Source organism: Sabethes cyaneus, chromosome 1 (assembly GCF_943734655.1).
Source record: "Sabethes cyaneus chromosome 1, idSabCyanKW18_F2, whole genome shotgun sequence".
Taxonomy (NCBI): Eukaryota; Metazoa; Arthropoda; class Insecta; order Diptera; family Culicidae; genus Sabethes; species Sabethes cyaneus.
Genome location: NC_071353.1, coordinates 163,764,961 through 163,778,478, shown reverse-complemented (window position 1 = coordinate 163,778,478; position 13,518 = coordinate 163,764,961). Strand labels below are relative to the sequence as shown.

General features: G+C 37.0%; 1 protein-coding gene across 1 annotated transcript in view; it reads right to left on the bottom strand.

Moving 5' to 3' along the window:
- Positions 1–10,115, bottom strand: part of LOC128746036 (octopamine receptor Oamb) — a 95,684-nt gene extending 85,569 nt beyond the window's left edge. The window contains exon 1 of the mRNA XM_053843089.1: positions 9,826–10,115. Coding sequence (XP_053699064.1) covers positions 9,826–10,077 — 252 coding nt within the window. The 5' untranslated portion in view covers positions 10,078–10,115. The remainder of the gene's footprint in view (positions 1–9,825) is intronic.
- Positions 10,116–13,518: the final 3,403 nt, after the last annotated feature.

Here is a 13,518-nt window from a genome sequence, read left to right as displayed (position 1 = left end):
TTACAATTAAAAAGCACGTATTAAAAATTATTAATGAAACAGTTTTAGAATTGGTAACCTTCTATTAATTGAGCTGTTTCGAATTATAGTGGTCATTGACCATTTTTATCAAAATTGAGATTTTTACATGAATCGAATCTTTTTGCATAGATGTAACTCTGCAAACAATAAAAATTACAAAAAATTAGGTTTCCAACCTGCTTTTTTCGTATTGAATTTTTGGTTTGGAACAGAATGACCATTCTATTCCGCATTATTGTGGTCTATGTACATGCGACTTATTAATAATCGATATTCGACTATTTTTGATTTCAAAACTACATTGGAACACAATATTCGACTTCTGCCCTTTAAACCCTTTCATCTGATACCCATATTATAAGGATTTTACAATATTACCGGAAAACCGGTAGTCCATCCATATTCAATTCCAAAATGGCGTCAGAACACGATGGAATATCGTGTCCCAGTCGTCATACTATTTCACCAATACCCATTTTATGGGGGTTTTGACATTTACAAATCCCATGGATAGAGACCACTATGTTGCGGAATGTTTTGGGGATTTCAGCTAAATTATATACGAAATCATAGTGGTCTATGTACATCATTGGTATGCAAAAATCGAATATTTCAACAAAAGTTGGGATTTTTATGTATTCTCATGTTGAATTAGTTGGTTTGGTGAAAATAATTGCATAGATTGCATAGGCAAATGGGGCTTAGATAATAGGGCGAAAATCTACAAATTGTGAGAACCATGCTGCGAGGGAGAACATTTAGAAAAAGTACTCAATTATAGAATCAAGACAAAATTTAGATTCGGTTTCGCCAAAACTATGATTGCAGAAAATAGTAATTGCATTATACCGGGCAGGCACTTGCTGTCTAATCCGCTACCACTCGTCGGACCACGACTACAAAAACACTCTTCGTTTTAGTAAACCGGACAAACTCTTGGCTTAGTTATTTGCTTAATATCTAGTCAACGCAACACAAAGTCTTGGATATTGAAGATTTCGACTGCTTGCTTGCGACCCAGTCCCTTAAAAAAATTAAAATATTTTTAAAATACATTGCAGTAGATATCTAAAGCTACTTCTACTAAATTCTTAAAGTTAGAACTTAAATTTTCAGACTTCAATACTTATGTTACTTTTTATTGAGATATTTCAGGTCGCGATATTTTAGCTGATATACAAAGCTTTGCAACTAAATCATAGAACAACACGTTTCACATAAACCACATTTTGATGAATTCTAGTTTTTTTTAACCCACAGTTTGTGTCCTTGATAAAACATCTGACTGTTTAAGAAAACACGCTACATCACATCTGTGTGATTCAGATATCATCCCACACCTGACTCGGGAAGGGTTTCAGCTACCATTCTCATAAGGAACTACGGAAGAAGTAAATGTAGTTTTAAATATACTCAACGGGACACGCGCCTTCGCGCTTATATTGAGTATGCGCTAGTTTGGCAGCTTCTGATTATCAATTATAGCTTGATTAAATCGCAGACTATCCTTATTATCACATGCCAAATCACACGTTAAGAATGTTTCATCATTCTCAATAGGTTGACATTTGCTTCAATTATTGTTTAAAAAAAATTATGTTCCCCCGTAGGACTTGTTGAAATCAGTATCGCATTATGTGGCAACCCATCAAATTGCCGATTGCACCCATTCACCCACTGCTGAAATCATTGTTACCTTCACTGCACGTGTTGTAGCTGGATTTGTCTATTTAACAGCTTGCTTGGATCTAGCGTTACAGTCAGACATAAGGAAACTATATATATTAATATTAAAAATGGGGAATTGCTTGCTTTAAAACGCTGTATCTCGGGATTGGCAAAGAATACCTCGGGGCGATAAGTGATTCTTAAGTAAAAAAATCTGCAAAATACGATAAAGTTGGTATTTTCGAGATCAAATTGTCTTCATTGAAAGAAAAATGAAAATTTAGTTTTCAAATTGAGTTTAAAAATATTTGGCAGCACTGGAGCTTGAAAATAATAATTTTTTCGAATTTCTTGAATCTCGGGTAAATTTAACGGGTATTTTCCTTAAAAATGGAGGTGGGAGCACCTTAATCGAGGAAATGTCCGATCGGCATCAAATTTTGGATTTTTACTTCCTGGTCGAAAACGAACAATCTGGCAAAATTTGGTTCAAATCCGTGAAGGTCACTTGGCAGGGAATGACTCATATGCATGTATAATATACTGAATAGCTTAGTGGAAAATGTGTCTTTCTAACGAAAGAAATAAAAAATTGTATGCAAAGTTATTGATCAGTTAGGCCATTGCAAATTAGTTTTAAAGCTTTTGTCCCCCCGCCCTTCAAAATTGGCTCTAAAAATCAAGAGGCAAAAATTTTTTTTGTTAAACTTGAGTAATTTCACGATAAAACTTCAAGTAAAAATTCCTAAAAATCTCAATTTTTTGTGTGATTAAAAACTTCTCTTTGTTTTTTTCGCCCCCCTTCAGTTGTCCAGCATCGGAAGGACAAAAAGCTTTAAAAATATTTGTAATGGCCTTATTCGACCAAGTTCTCGGTAAAGTTGAAAAAAAAAATCGATTTTAAAGAAAGCTTGCCGTTTTGATAATTTTTCGAATTTTCAATTATCGCTAAGAAACAATTTAGGTATTTATTCACCTTATGTTTCGAAACCATCATTCAAATCCGTTCTCCGATACTCCGTTGATTTCCACAAAGTAAGTGTTTTCTAGTGAGCATTCACGCGCTCAGTTGCCAACAGTATAATAATCACTATTTTTGAATCCAAAAATTCCAAAATACATATCCAAATTCAAAACGCAACACTTAACTTTAATTCCAAAATCTGGATAAAATCACGAAATTACATTATTTGACGACTTTACAGAGTAGAGTCCTTAAGTGCTTTTTTAAACAAATCAATATATTTCGCAACTACTAAGAGATAGACAGTTTCTATATTCAGCAAAGTTACTTATTTTACTATGGGTCTACCACTTTTGTTAAGACACTTTATGTTTTGGATGTACTACAAAAACAAAAAGCAAAGTTTTCTTAAGCAATTTTATCCAATTTTTATCAAATAACTTTTGACAGGTAAGACCATTTCTCATAAAATTTGACAGGTATGTTCAGAACGTTAAGACCTCTCGTTTGATACTAAAATAATTGAAATCTGATTCATCTGGTTAAAATCGTTATACATTATTGTAAATTTTATTGTGTTACATACGATTACTCATATTTTCCAAATTAAACGCCCAATCAAAAACAAATCAATAGTGACCTATGAGGCTATAATACCATTCAAATAAGACTAATAGTGCAGTAAAAAATAATAAATCGGTTCGGCCATCTCGGAGAAACGTTCGACTTATTGACACTTGGTAAAACACATTTTTAAGAATAACTGTTGAACTGCTTGTTGATTTACAACAAAACTTTGTAGTAGCAACACCTTTTTTTTATACTAAATTTGTTGAAATCGGCTGGGTGGTTCCGGAGAAATCGTGTCACGTGATTTTTACATTTTTGCTTATAACTTTTAAACGAAACGTCGGAACGCGAAACAGTTCAATAGAGATCCACAAGGCAGTAACACCTTCCAAACAAGCTTAACGGCGATCGAATCGGTTCAGCCATCTCCGAGAAACAGTCGACTAAAGTTAGGCGTCACACACACTCATACATACAGACACACATACAGACATTGCTCAGTTCGTCGAACTCTATCGATTGGTAGATGAAACTCGGCCCTCCGGGCATCGGATTAATTTCGCGTTTTTCGACCAATTTCTAAACCTTTGTTATAGTATAACAAAGGTAAAAAAACAGAAAAGTAGAAGAACAGTAAAACAATAGCACAAGTAAAAACCCGATTTAATCCACCTAGTGGTGAAAGGAACCTTTGTTATAATTCATCTATTGTTTAACGTTGCCTAGTGCGTTGGTTTACATAAAATTTTTGAAAATGGAATAAGTTTACAAAATTTTAACACAATAGGAACACTTTTAAATTTTGATAGATCGTTTTTTCATGAAATTGCTAAGTAAGGATAAGTAAGTTGTTATTAATCTGAGTAAAGGCAAATAAAAGAAAGTTGTAAGAGGAAATCCTATTGTTTAACATATACATTGCCTAGTAAAGGTCTAGTTTATTGGTTTTTGAACTATACATAATTTCCTGTAATGCCATTCTATAGAGAGAATGTAATGCCATAGAAATCAATAGAGTTTTCTTGAATAATTTTCATCAATTTTTATTAACCTGCGGTTACTCACGCTGTTGTATTTTGTACAAGACGTGTAGGTTTTCCAATCCCATATTGTTATAAGGTTACAAATCGTTGTTTACTTAACGTATATTTTTCAATAAACTTATTATGAGCAAAATGTCATAATTATTCAATGCATTAATAATTTAAATTATTGGGAAAATAGATCAGCATAAACCGCCATCACAGAAACGAAGCAATCAGTATGTGAGGTGTACCAGAATTTGGCCCTAACTGGAATTTTCTCTTGTTTGTTCATATGGAAAAATGGTGTCTGTATGCAGCGAAACTATCAGCAAATGTAAAATGTTTACAATGTATCCGTCTGCTGGTAGTCGAGTAATTCGGAGTCAAAATTAGGGTATTTTTTATAATCAAAGTTCCAGCAAAGTATTTTCAGCACAGTTGTGTATTTTTACTATTTGTACAATTTTGTACTACATGAAAAAGTCATACAACAATTACAAAATTGATTTTACAAATTCATATACAATAAATAAGATTTTTCTATTTTCGCTGCAGAGATAGAAGGTTATTGTATTCGGCAAAATTTCTTGTAATAATATGCTCTATAACTTTGCAGAACACATCAATGTGTTGTATTGAAACTGAAGGAAAATAATTTTTTTATTTCCCTTTGGGGGGATTAATCAAAATTCAAATTCTACCAGACGATAGAGCTTTCAATTTTAAGAAACTCTTCCAAAGGTTCGATAAACTTAAAACCAAGTTTTCCAAGTCAAAACTCTAGTGCGCACGTTTTCTTTGGTTTTGGGCTATTGTGCGCGCAAGTAACCGTGTTATAAAAGTTGGCGCGAGTGTTCGAGGGTTAATATCTTTTGACCGGTAAAACCAATTCTTATGTAATTTTGCATATATATTCGTAGTGTGAAAACCTCTCGTTTGATATTAAAAAAATTGAAATTAGGTAAATTATCTTGGTTAAAATCATTATAAATTATTGTTAATTTTGGTGTGGTGTATTCGATTGCTCATAACTTTTAAATTAAACGTCCAATCAGAAAACCATTCAATAGTGATCTATCCGGCTATATTACCTGCCAAATGAAACTAATAGCGCGTAAATCGGTTTGGCCATCTCTGAGAAACAGGCGATAATTATTACCTTGTCAAAACAAGTTTTTTAAGCATAACTTTTAAATTAATTGTTTATTTTCAATAAAAAATTTCCAAACAATTTAGTTTTAACAAGAGCTTTCATTTGATACTAAGATCGTTGAAATCGGTCATGTAGTTCCGGAGAAACCCGTGTCACGTAGTTTTCACATTTTTGCTTATAATTTTTAAACGAAACGTCGTATCACGAAACAACTCAATAGTAATCTACTAGGCAATAATACCTTTCAAACAAGAGTAATAGCGAACGATTCGGTTCAGCCATCTCTGAGAAACAGGCGATAGAAAAAATCATTACATACATACACACACACACACACACAGACATTGCTCAAATCATCGAACCCTATCGATTGGTATATGTGACTTGGCCCTCCGGGCCTTGGATCAATTTTATGTTTTTCGACCAATTTTTAAACCTTTGTTATAGTATAACAAAGGTAAAAAAATAAAAAAGCAACGAAGAACAGAAAAACGAAGAATGGAAAAACAGAACAATAGGAGAACATAATTGTAAAAGCAAAAACAAAAAAAAAACAGACAAAATGAAGAAAAAAAGAAAACAAACAATGTAAGACAAACAATAACAAAAAAGAAGAACAGAAAAAGCATCGAATATGAAAAATTTAAGAGAAACTAAAGAACGAAAAAATAAAGTACGGAAAGCAGACATAGTCATATAGCACAGAGACGTGTAGAAAACAAACGTGTATCTATGCAACTTGTCTCAGTTTCCTTTGTTTGCGCCTGAGCAAGTGTATATTGAGAGATGGTAAATAAAATTGAGAGATATGCTTTTGGTTAGCTCTCGCACATAGTGAGCATTGTGTTTGGAAAGCTCCCAACAAGCACCGTGCAATGCACTGTGCTTATTACAGCTTTTTGTTTTGCAAACTTCAACCGTTAGTATGTTTATTGGAGCAGTTCTAACTTCTCGCAGTTCTAAGTTCTAGTTCTAACGATATTAATGTATTTCGTCAATCACAATGCAACATTTCGAATCACTTGAAAGCTTGGTCAATAAGAAGCTGAATTTTATGTTTTCAAAAACATCTTTTAAAAATGCTAATTAAAATATGATAGTAATTGCGAGTAAATTACAGTCCAAACATTGAAAAGTATTAAGAGTCAAGTTTTCGATTACGTTTTAAGTCGTTCGTGTCTATGTTTTACACCGTGCCTTTACCAAACTTAAGTACTTTCTCTAAAAAACTCTTCTATTTTCGTCACTTGATCCCTGATTTATACGGATGTTCCTTGGGTGAATGCCACCTGGTTGCATGTTGAGCAGCATCAGCATCCCACAGAACACGGATCGAAATCCGTTACAAGCTCAAATCGGAAAGCAAATTAGCACATATGATGTGACTTATTTCAATTTTCGACAATAAAGCAATCAATGTTCATCCGCAGCTTCTACAAGAGCATAATATCATATTACGACATCGTAGACAGGTTCTTCCGGAATCGGTTCCAGAATTATTTTATAGTTGACAGAATGTAGATATATGAAGTGTATCTAACCGAATCAATTTTTGATAGCTAAACCACTGTTGCCCGTTTAAGGTCCTTTAAAAGAGTTACCGGCGCAAAGTGACGTCTCCTGGGAATCATAGTTCCAGATTTTAGGCCGGTATAGGTATTCGAAACCTGATCCAAAACTATTAAACACTCACACATTGTATGGCATATCCAATCTCATCAATTTTTGATAATTAAACTATTGGCGTAAATCCGTAACCAGGCGAGCATCACCTCTGAAGCATACTATGTGATGTGAGAGCTTGCCCTGTTTTACCACGCAGCTCCTGAAATAATAGAACGCCTTTCCTTTCCAGTGTGGTCTAATTTTCTCACACACGCGTACTCATTCTTACGAACACGCCGGCATAAGCATCCCTTTAAAACTCGCGCTCTTATTTCTTCATGCACTGCAACGAATTTTTGCTAGAGTGTGTTTAGCTAACAGCTACAGTCGTCGCACGTCGTTCGTCGTTGCAGCCCGATCTGCTGATACCGATTACCCACGACGGCTCGTACTGCCGTCCGTGAGTAGAATCGAGGGTAAAGATGAAGAAGAAGAAGAAGAAGAAGAAGAAAAAGTAATGGAAAATTTATATCCCAGTGCGCTGCCAGCCTCACGGACAGTTGATTCTCCGTGAGTTTTTTGCCACGGGAATAAGCTATGCAGGAAGACGATGTGAAGATGCGCATGCGCGAGTGTGTGGGAAGCAGAATGTCTGCACACAGCACCGGTGGCTGTTTACCTTTTACGCCTGCGTGTGCGGCGTAAGCGTTAAATGCTATATGGTTCTCATACTCTTTCGTGTGTGAGAGTAGACATAGTTGACTTCCCGCTCGATTCGCAACATTCGTTTTGAGTTCTCAGTCCGTAGTTCTGAGTTCTAGGTACTAAAGTCTGAGTGCTGAGTTCTGAGTATTGAGTTCTGAGTTTTAAGTTCTAAGTTCTAAATTCTGAGTTCTGGTTTTGAAAATTTTGATTTCCAATATAAAGTTTCCGATTTACGTTTTTATTTTTGTTTGATTTTCGGTATTTCATTTCTAATTTTTCATATTCGGCCTTTGATTTTAGATTTCTTATTAGTTATTTCTACCAGCCAAGTTTGCGTCAAAACGTGCGTCATCTGCCTGGTGCAACTGATCTCTTATCGAGGAGGCATGGAAGTGTAGTTTCCTTGGTTACGCTCAATGTTTTATACTGATTGTAAATAAACTACGAGTCGTGACGAAAAAGTGGTTCTTTCCTTGCATAACGATTTTGAGTAGGTATGAGAAAAACTTATTCAATCCCCACAGATACTAATTGAATACACAATTTTCAACAATTTTGCTACTGTCAGGTAAATAGCGCACTTGAATGGAAACTGACAAATTCTCGAAACCGCCTCCTCAATTAGTCCGATTTCGTCCGATTCAACCGTAGCGAAAAACGCCCACACACATTTCGTTCGCACAGTCGAGAAAAGTATTCTATCCCTCGAAGCGATAAACTTAATTAGACGATAAAATTTAAATGGAAAACTTTTCAACAACTCCTTTAAATCAAATTAGACATCATTTCACTATTTTCTGACCCAACCGAAAAAAGAGGCAAAACGGCATAAGAAAAACGGAAAAGCTCGGGAAACTTACACATTTACCTTGTGTCGGACTGCTGCTGCTTGCTTGCTTGCTTGCTTGTGCCGATGATGAGCTGAGCTGAGCTGAGCTGAGCATCGGCCCAACCGGCATTGGCATCGGCTTCAGCCTCACCGGACGGAAGCATAATTCGCATAATTTGCACCGGCAACTTCTGTGTGGCACAGGAGAAACTTTCACATCTATTTGCCGTTTCCTTTTTCTTTGGCTTTGGCTTTGGCTTTAGGGCTGTGGAATGGCTAGAATCGTGATTCTGCTGCACTTGATTGCCACCCGCCGACCGACGCCGTCGACGTCGTCGTCAGATCGAGATCAGGGTGAACCCCAAACGAGGAAAGAGTTACGAGTTTCAAGCTGTGGTCTGTTCCGACCACAGACTTCGAGTCACATTCTCGGTCTCAAATCGTGGGAGATGAATAATAAATGGCAACGATTTTTCTTTTTCCACCCCTGGGGGGGTGCAGGGCAAAGCCAAGTTCACGTGAAACACACAGTAGGCTGAGCTCACCGGAAGGCACTGCGGAGATTTGATCCTCTACCGCAGCAGTGTCTCTACCTTGTCAGTGCTTTACCGTCGGTCGGTCGGTCGGTGAAAAGTTTATCTATCCTACTTGAACTTATTCAAAAAGGTGTCTGGCGGAGGAAACCTACTCAGTTCCACTCACTGGCTGTGGTAAAGCGACATATTGGCACCACTGCGGCGGGCGGCGGCTGTCGGCACTTTTGGCACACAACCTATGCCGCCTGCCTGACTGACTGGAACGAGCAAAGATGGTTTTCTACAAATTGAACCATTCCCCACATGAAAGTGAGTAATTGGACCGACATTCTGCCGATTACGTTTCTGGTGGTCCTTGGGAAAATTGCGTGACAAGTTAGATTGCCATCGCAAAGAGTCGCTTACGGCTTGATTTGTTGTCACTCTCCAACGAACGCCCGCCGTTGCTGGAAGCAACATCTCGTTGATATGCAAATCATTTTATACTTTACTCCCCCTCCCTTCGGAACGAGGGGATTTCTGAATTGATACGGTTACGTAACAGGCAATATATTTTCCATCGAAGCAAGCCCTGTGCCAAGTCAAGCGATGTTGTTGGTTGGGAAAGCGACAGAGGAAAAGAAAAAATGCCTGGTTGCTGTGGTTCAATGTTCGTTCTATTTTCACTACAGCACACAAATCAATCGCAACGGAACGTGACCGACCCCCAGGCAACAGGTACCTATCCGACAACAAGGAACGACACTTACCTTGAACACCTCCCAGGTGGCCGAAAACGGCAATACAGCTAATCCGACTAGCAAATCGGCAACGGCTAGACTAACGATGAAAAAATTGGTAACACTCCTAAGCTTATGCGAACTGGTGACGGCGGCCACGACGAGCGTGTTGCCGACGATGACCAGCACGTCGATGAAGATCAGTATCGCCAGCAGCAGGATCTTCTTCGGTTCGGTCCACTCGACCGAAGCGATCAGACTGTCGCACTCCGAAGCATTCATCCTGGATGCTGCTTTTGTATTTTTTTTAATTTTTTTGCGGTTGTTTTATTTTCTTCTTTATTCTCTCTAATGTACACTAACAGTAAGGCCTCTCCGGCACACTGGCACTGATCTGGAGCGATCGAAACCGAGCTGAGGTACCGGTGAGGTGCAGGAGGAGGACGAGGTTGATCGACTACTTCGCAGTAGTAGGCGATGACGGTCGTTGGGCTCCGCTAGCGACGGCTGGCAGGCATCTGAAATGGGACATGGACAAGAAAAAGCTCTGGTTACTTTGATTTGTTGGTCACAATCACAATCTCACAGTTGATTTATTAAATTCACTACAATATTATTACCAATGAAACCAAAAAAGTTAATAATTATACAGGCTTTGCCTTCAAGCTCAAAAACTTTAATGCGGCGTATGATTGAATTAAGCGGCCTTCTTTTTGAGTGCCTGCAAAACAATTTTATTTCTCGTAGCTTGCAGTTTTGCTTCAAATTCACACACTAGAAATGCAGATGATTCCGATCCGGGGTCGCTCTAAGTACGATCGCAGGTACTTCGCTAAGAAACAACTGGAGGGAAAGTGATTCACAAAGAGTTGAAAATTTGCGAGGAAAGTAGCACGTAATAAGAAGAAACTACGTGGCACATGCCTCGCAAGGAAAGCGAGAAAGGGTAGTTTGAAAGAAGGTAATCTGACCTTAAAGTGTATCAATAACAGTCATATTAATGAAGAGGATTACGTCGATAGCCAGTCATTAGGATGATTGATAAACACTGGCATGCTCAGACAGGAACACAGTGGGGCCATGTGCAGAGCCGTAGCGTGACATTGCACTATGGGCCAGAAATTAAAATTTCGGGACAAAAATATTTGCGGTTAAACAGCATGTCTCAACTCAATGTGGTCTTCGGCAACTTTTTGAATAAAAAATTGATGCATATTTTGAAGGGGTTTTCCAATATTTACGTGTTACTTTAACAACAATTTAAGTAATAACTTTTTGAGTAAATTTTTTTTCTCGTTTTTGGTTTCAAAATATTAAAGATAAACCAACTTCAAGTATTTTTTCTGAAGATATCAAACTTCTACCTTTTACCCACTTTCAGCAATAGACCTTTGTTTATAAACGACCCCTCAAATCACATTTCTTCTTGTAACATGTTTATTTCAACAGACAGCTCAATGTGATGTTCTAGACAACATTTTGCACATAAAAGAGGAACATTTTTTGCTGAAGACTGTTTTGCTTTTTCTGCATTAATCAATGAGATATAACGGTTTTTAGGCTAAAAACCGTCTGATGAAAAATGTGTATTTTTTCAAGGGTGGTGTCTTCGGAGAAGTAAAATAATAAAATATAGCGCATCTTCTTGCACTATTAGGGTGACCATGAATTCACCTATTAGGGTGATACAAACTTTTGTTTTCTTAAATAATTAAAAAAAAAAGTTTTTTTTCTCCAAAAGTTGCAGAACATACTAAAATAAGCAACTTTGTTGAATAAAGTAACTATCTATCTCTTACCGGTTGCGAAATATAATGATGTGTTAAAAAAGAGCACTTAAAAATCAATTACACTCAATAACTTTGCACACGATTATTTTATTGCTTTCAAATGTTCTACAAAGTTATTTAGTATGTTGAAATTCATATTTTCTGTGAAGACTGTTTGACGCTAGGGCGCATATTTATTAAGTTATAAAATTATGAAAAAAAATCCAAGCTATTCCCAGGTATTCCCAGCCATGGTATTCCTAGGTATTCTCTGAAATACACATTTGGGCAGATAGCTTTAATAATTCCCTACAAATTGGTATGCAAACTAATTGCAGATACTTGCAGATGGCTAAGATATTCAGATTTTTTATCGGACGATTTTTAACCTAAAATCAGTTCTTATTTCTTATTAATTAATGCATATAAAGCAAAACAGTCTTCAGCAAAAATATTCCTCTTTTATGTGCAAAATAGTTTCTAGAACGTCACATTGAACTGCCTGTTGAAATAAACATGTTACAAGAAGAAATGTGATTTGAGGGGTCGTTTATAAACAAAGGTCTATTACTGAAAATGGGTAAAAGGTAGAAGTTTCATATCTTCAAAAAAAATACTTGAAATTGGTTTATCTTTAATATTTTGAAACCAAAAAGGTGAAAAAAATTTACTCAAAAAGTTATTACTTAAATTGTTGTTAAAGTAACACCTAAATATTGGACGACCCCTTCAAAAGATGCATCATTTTTTCATTCAAAAAGTTGCCGAAAACCACATTGAGCTGAGACATGCCGTTTAATCGCAAATATATTTGTCCCGAAATTTTAATTTCTGGCCCATAGTGCGTGTGGGACCAGATTTTGAACTACATATTGAACCAAGACCAAATTTTGAGCCTGGACCTGAATCTAGAGCACATTTTTATCAAGTTTTGGTCCAGATTTTGGATCAAATTTTGGACCAAATTTTCAAAGTGGGTTAGATAATAAAACAGATTTTGGATCACATTTTTAATTAGATTTTGGACCATATTTTGAACCTGGACCTGAACTTCCATACTCGATTCGTACAACTTTCTATAAGCAGTAGCAATACTTCGCTACACCCGAGGGTGCTTTACCGAGGTTCGGGACATTTTTGGCGCTCCTTAGAGCTAGCACCCGTAGCGGGGGCCAGTCTGGCCAACTGTGTCTCACCTTCTCTACAGAATTTACCGTATTGTTGAAAATTGTTACCGGAAGTCCGGAATTCTTAATTTGATAACCTGTTATTTTCGTTATAAGTGAATTAATTGCGTAAGAATAGATCCAGTCATAAGTCCAACTTAAATTATAATTTTAAGACCAACGCCGTGTTTTTTACCTTTGTAATGGAGTCAGCCATTTAATAAATTTTTTACCAGTAGTTTTTTACAATGAACAATTAGATTAGTCCTTGAAACAACACCTATTAATTTTGTATAACGTTCCTCTTTACCCAAGCTGGGGAATCCGCAGATCGCAACAAATTTAATTATAATGCGTTATACAAACTCAATAAGCGTTACTTTAATAATGGCCCTCCCTTACCTACTTCTCTGCTCTTTCCCTTCACGACTTGCCTGCCCTGAAATATTATAAACAGCTGAGATGAGACTAGATGAAACAAGACAAAACACGACACGAAACGGGGCACCAGGCAAAGTGGGCCACACGAGATGAGCTGAGACGAAGTGGGACGGGATGTAATGAGACAGAAACAAACGAAATGAGACACCAGTCGTGACGGGACAAGAGACGAGATACGAAACGTTATGAGACACGAGACGGAACGGACCACGAATTGTGGCGAGACGAGACAGGATGAAAACAGGACGGGACACAAGACGACGAAATGAGATGGAACTCGAAATAAGATGAGATGAGCTACGAGACGAGATTCGAAACGAGATACGAAACGAGACAAGACATGAGAC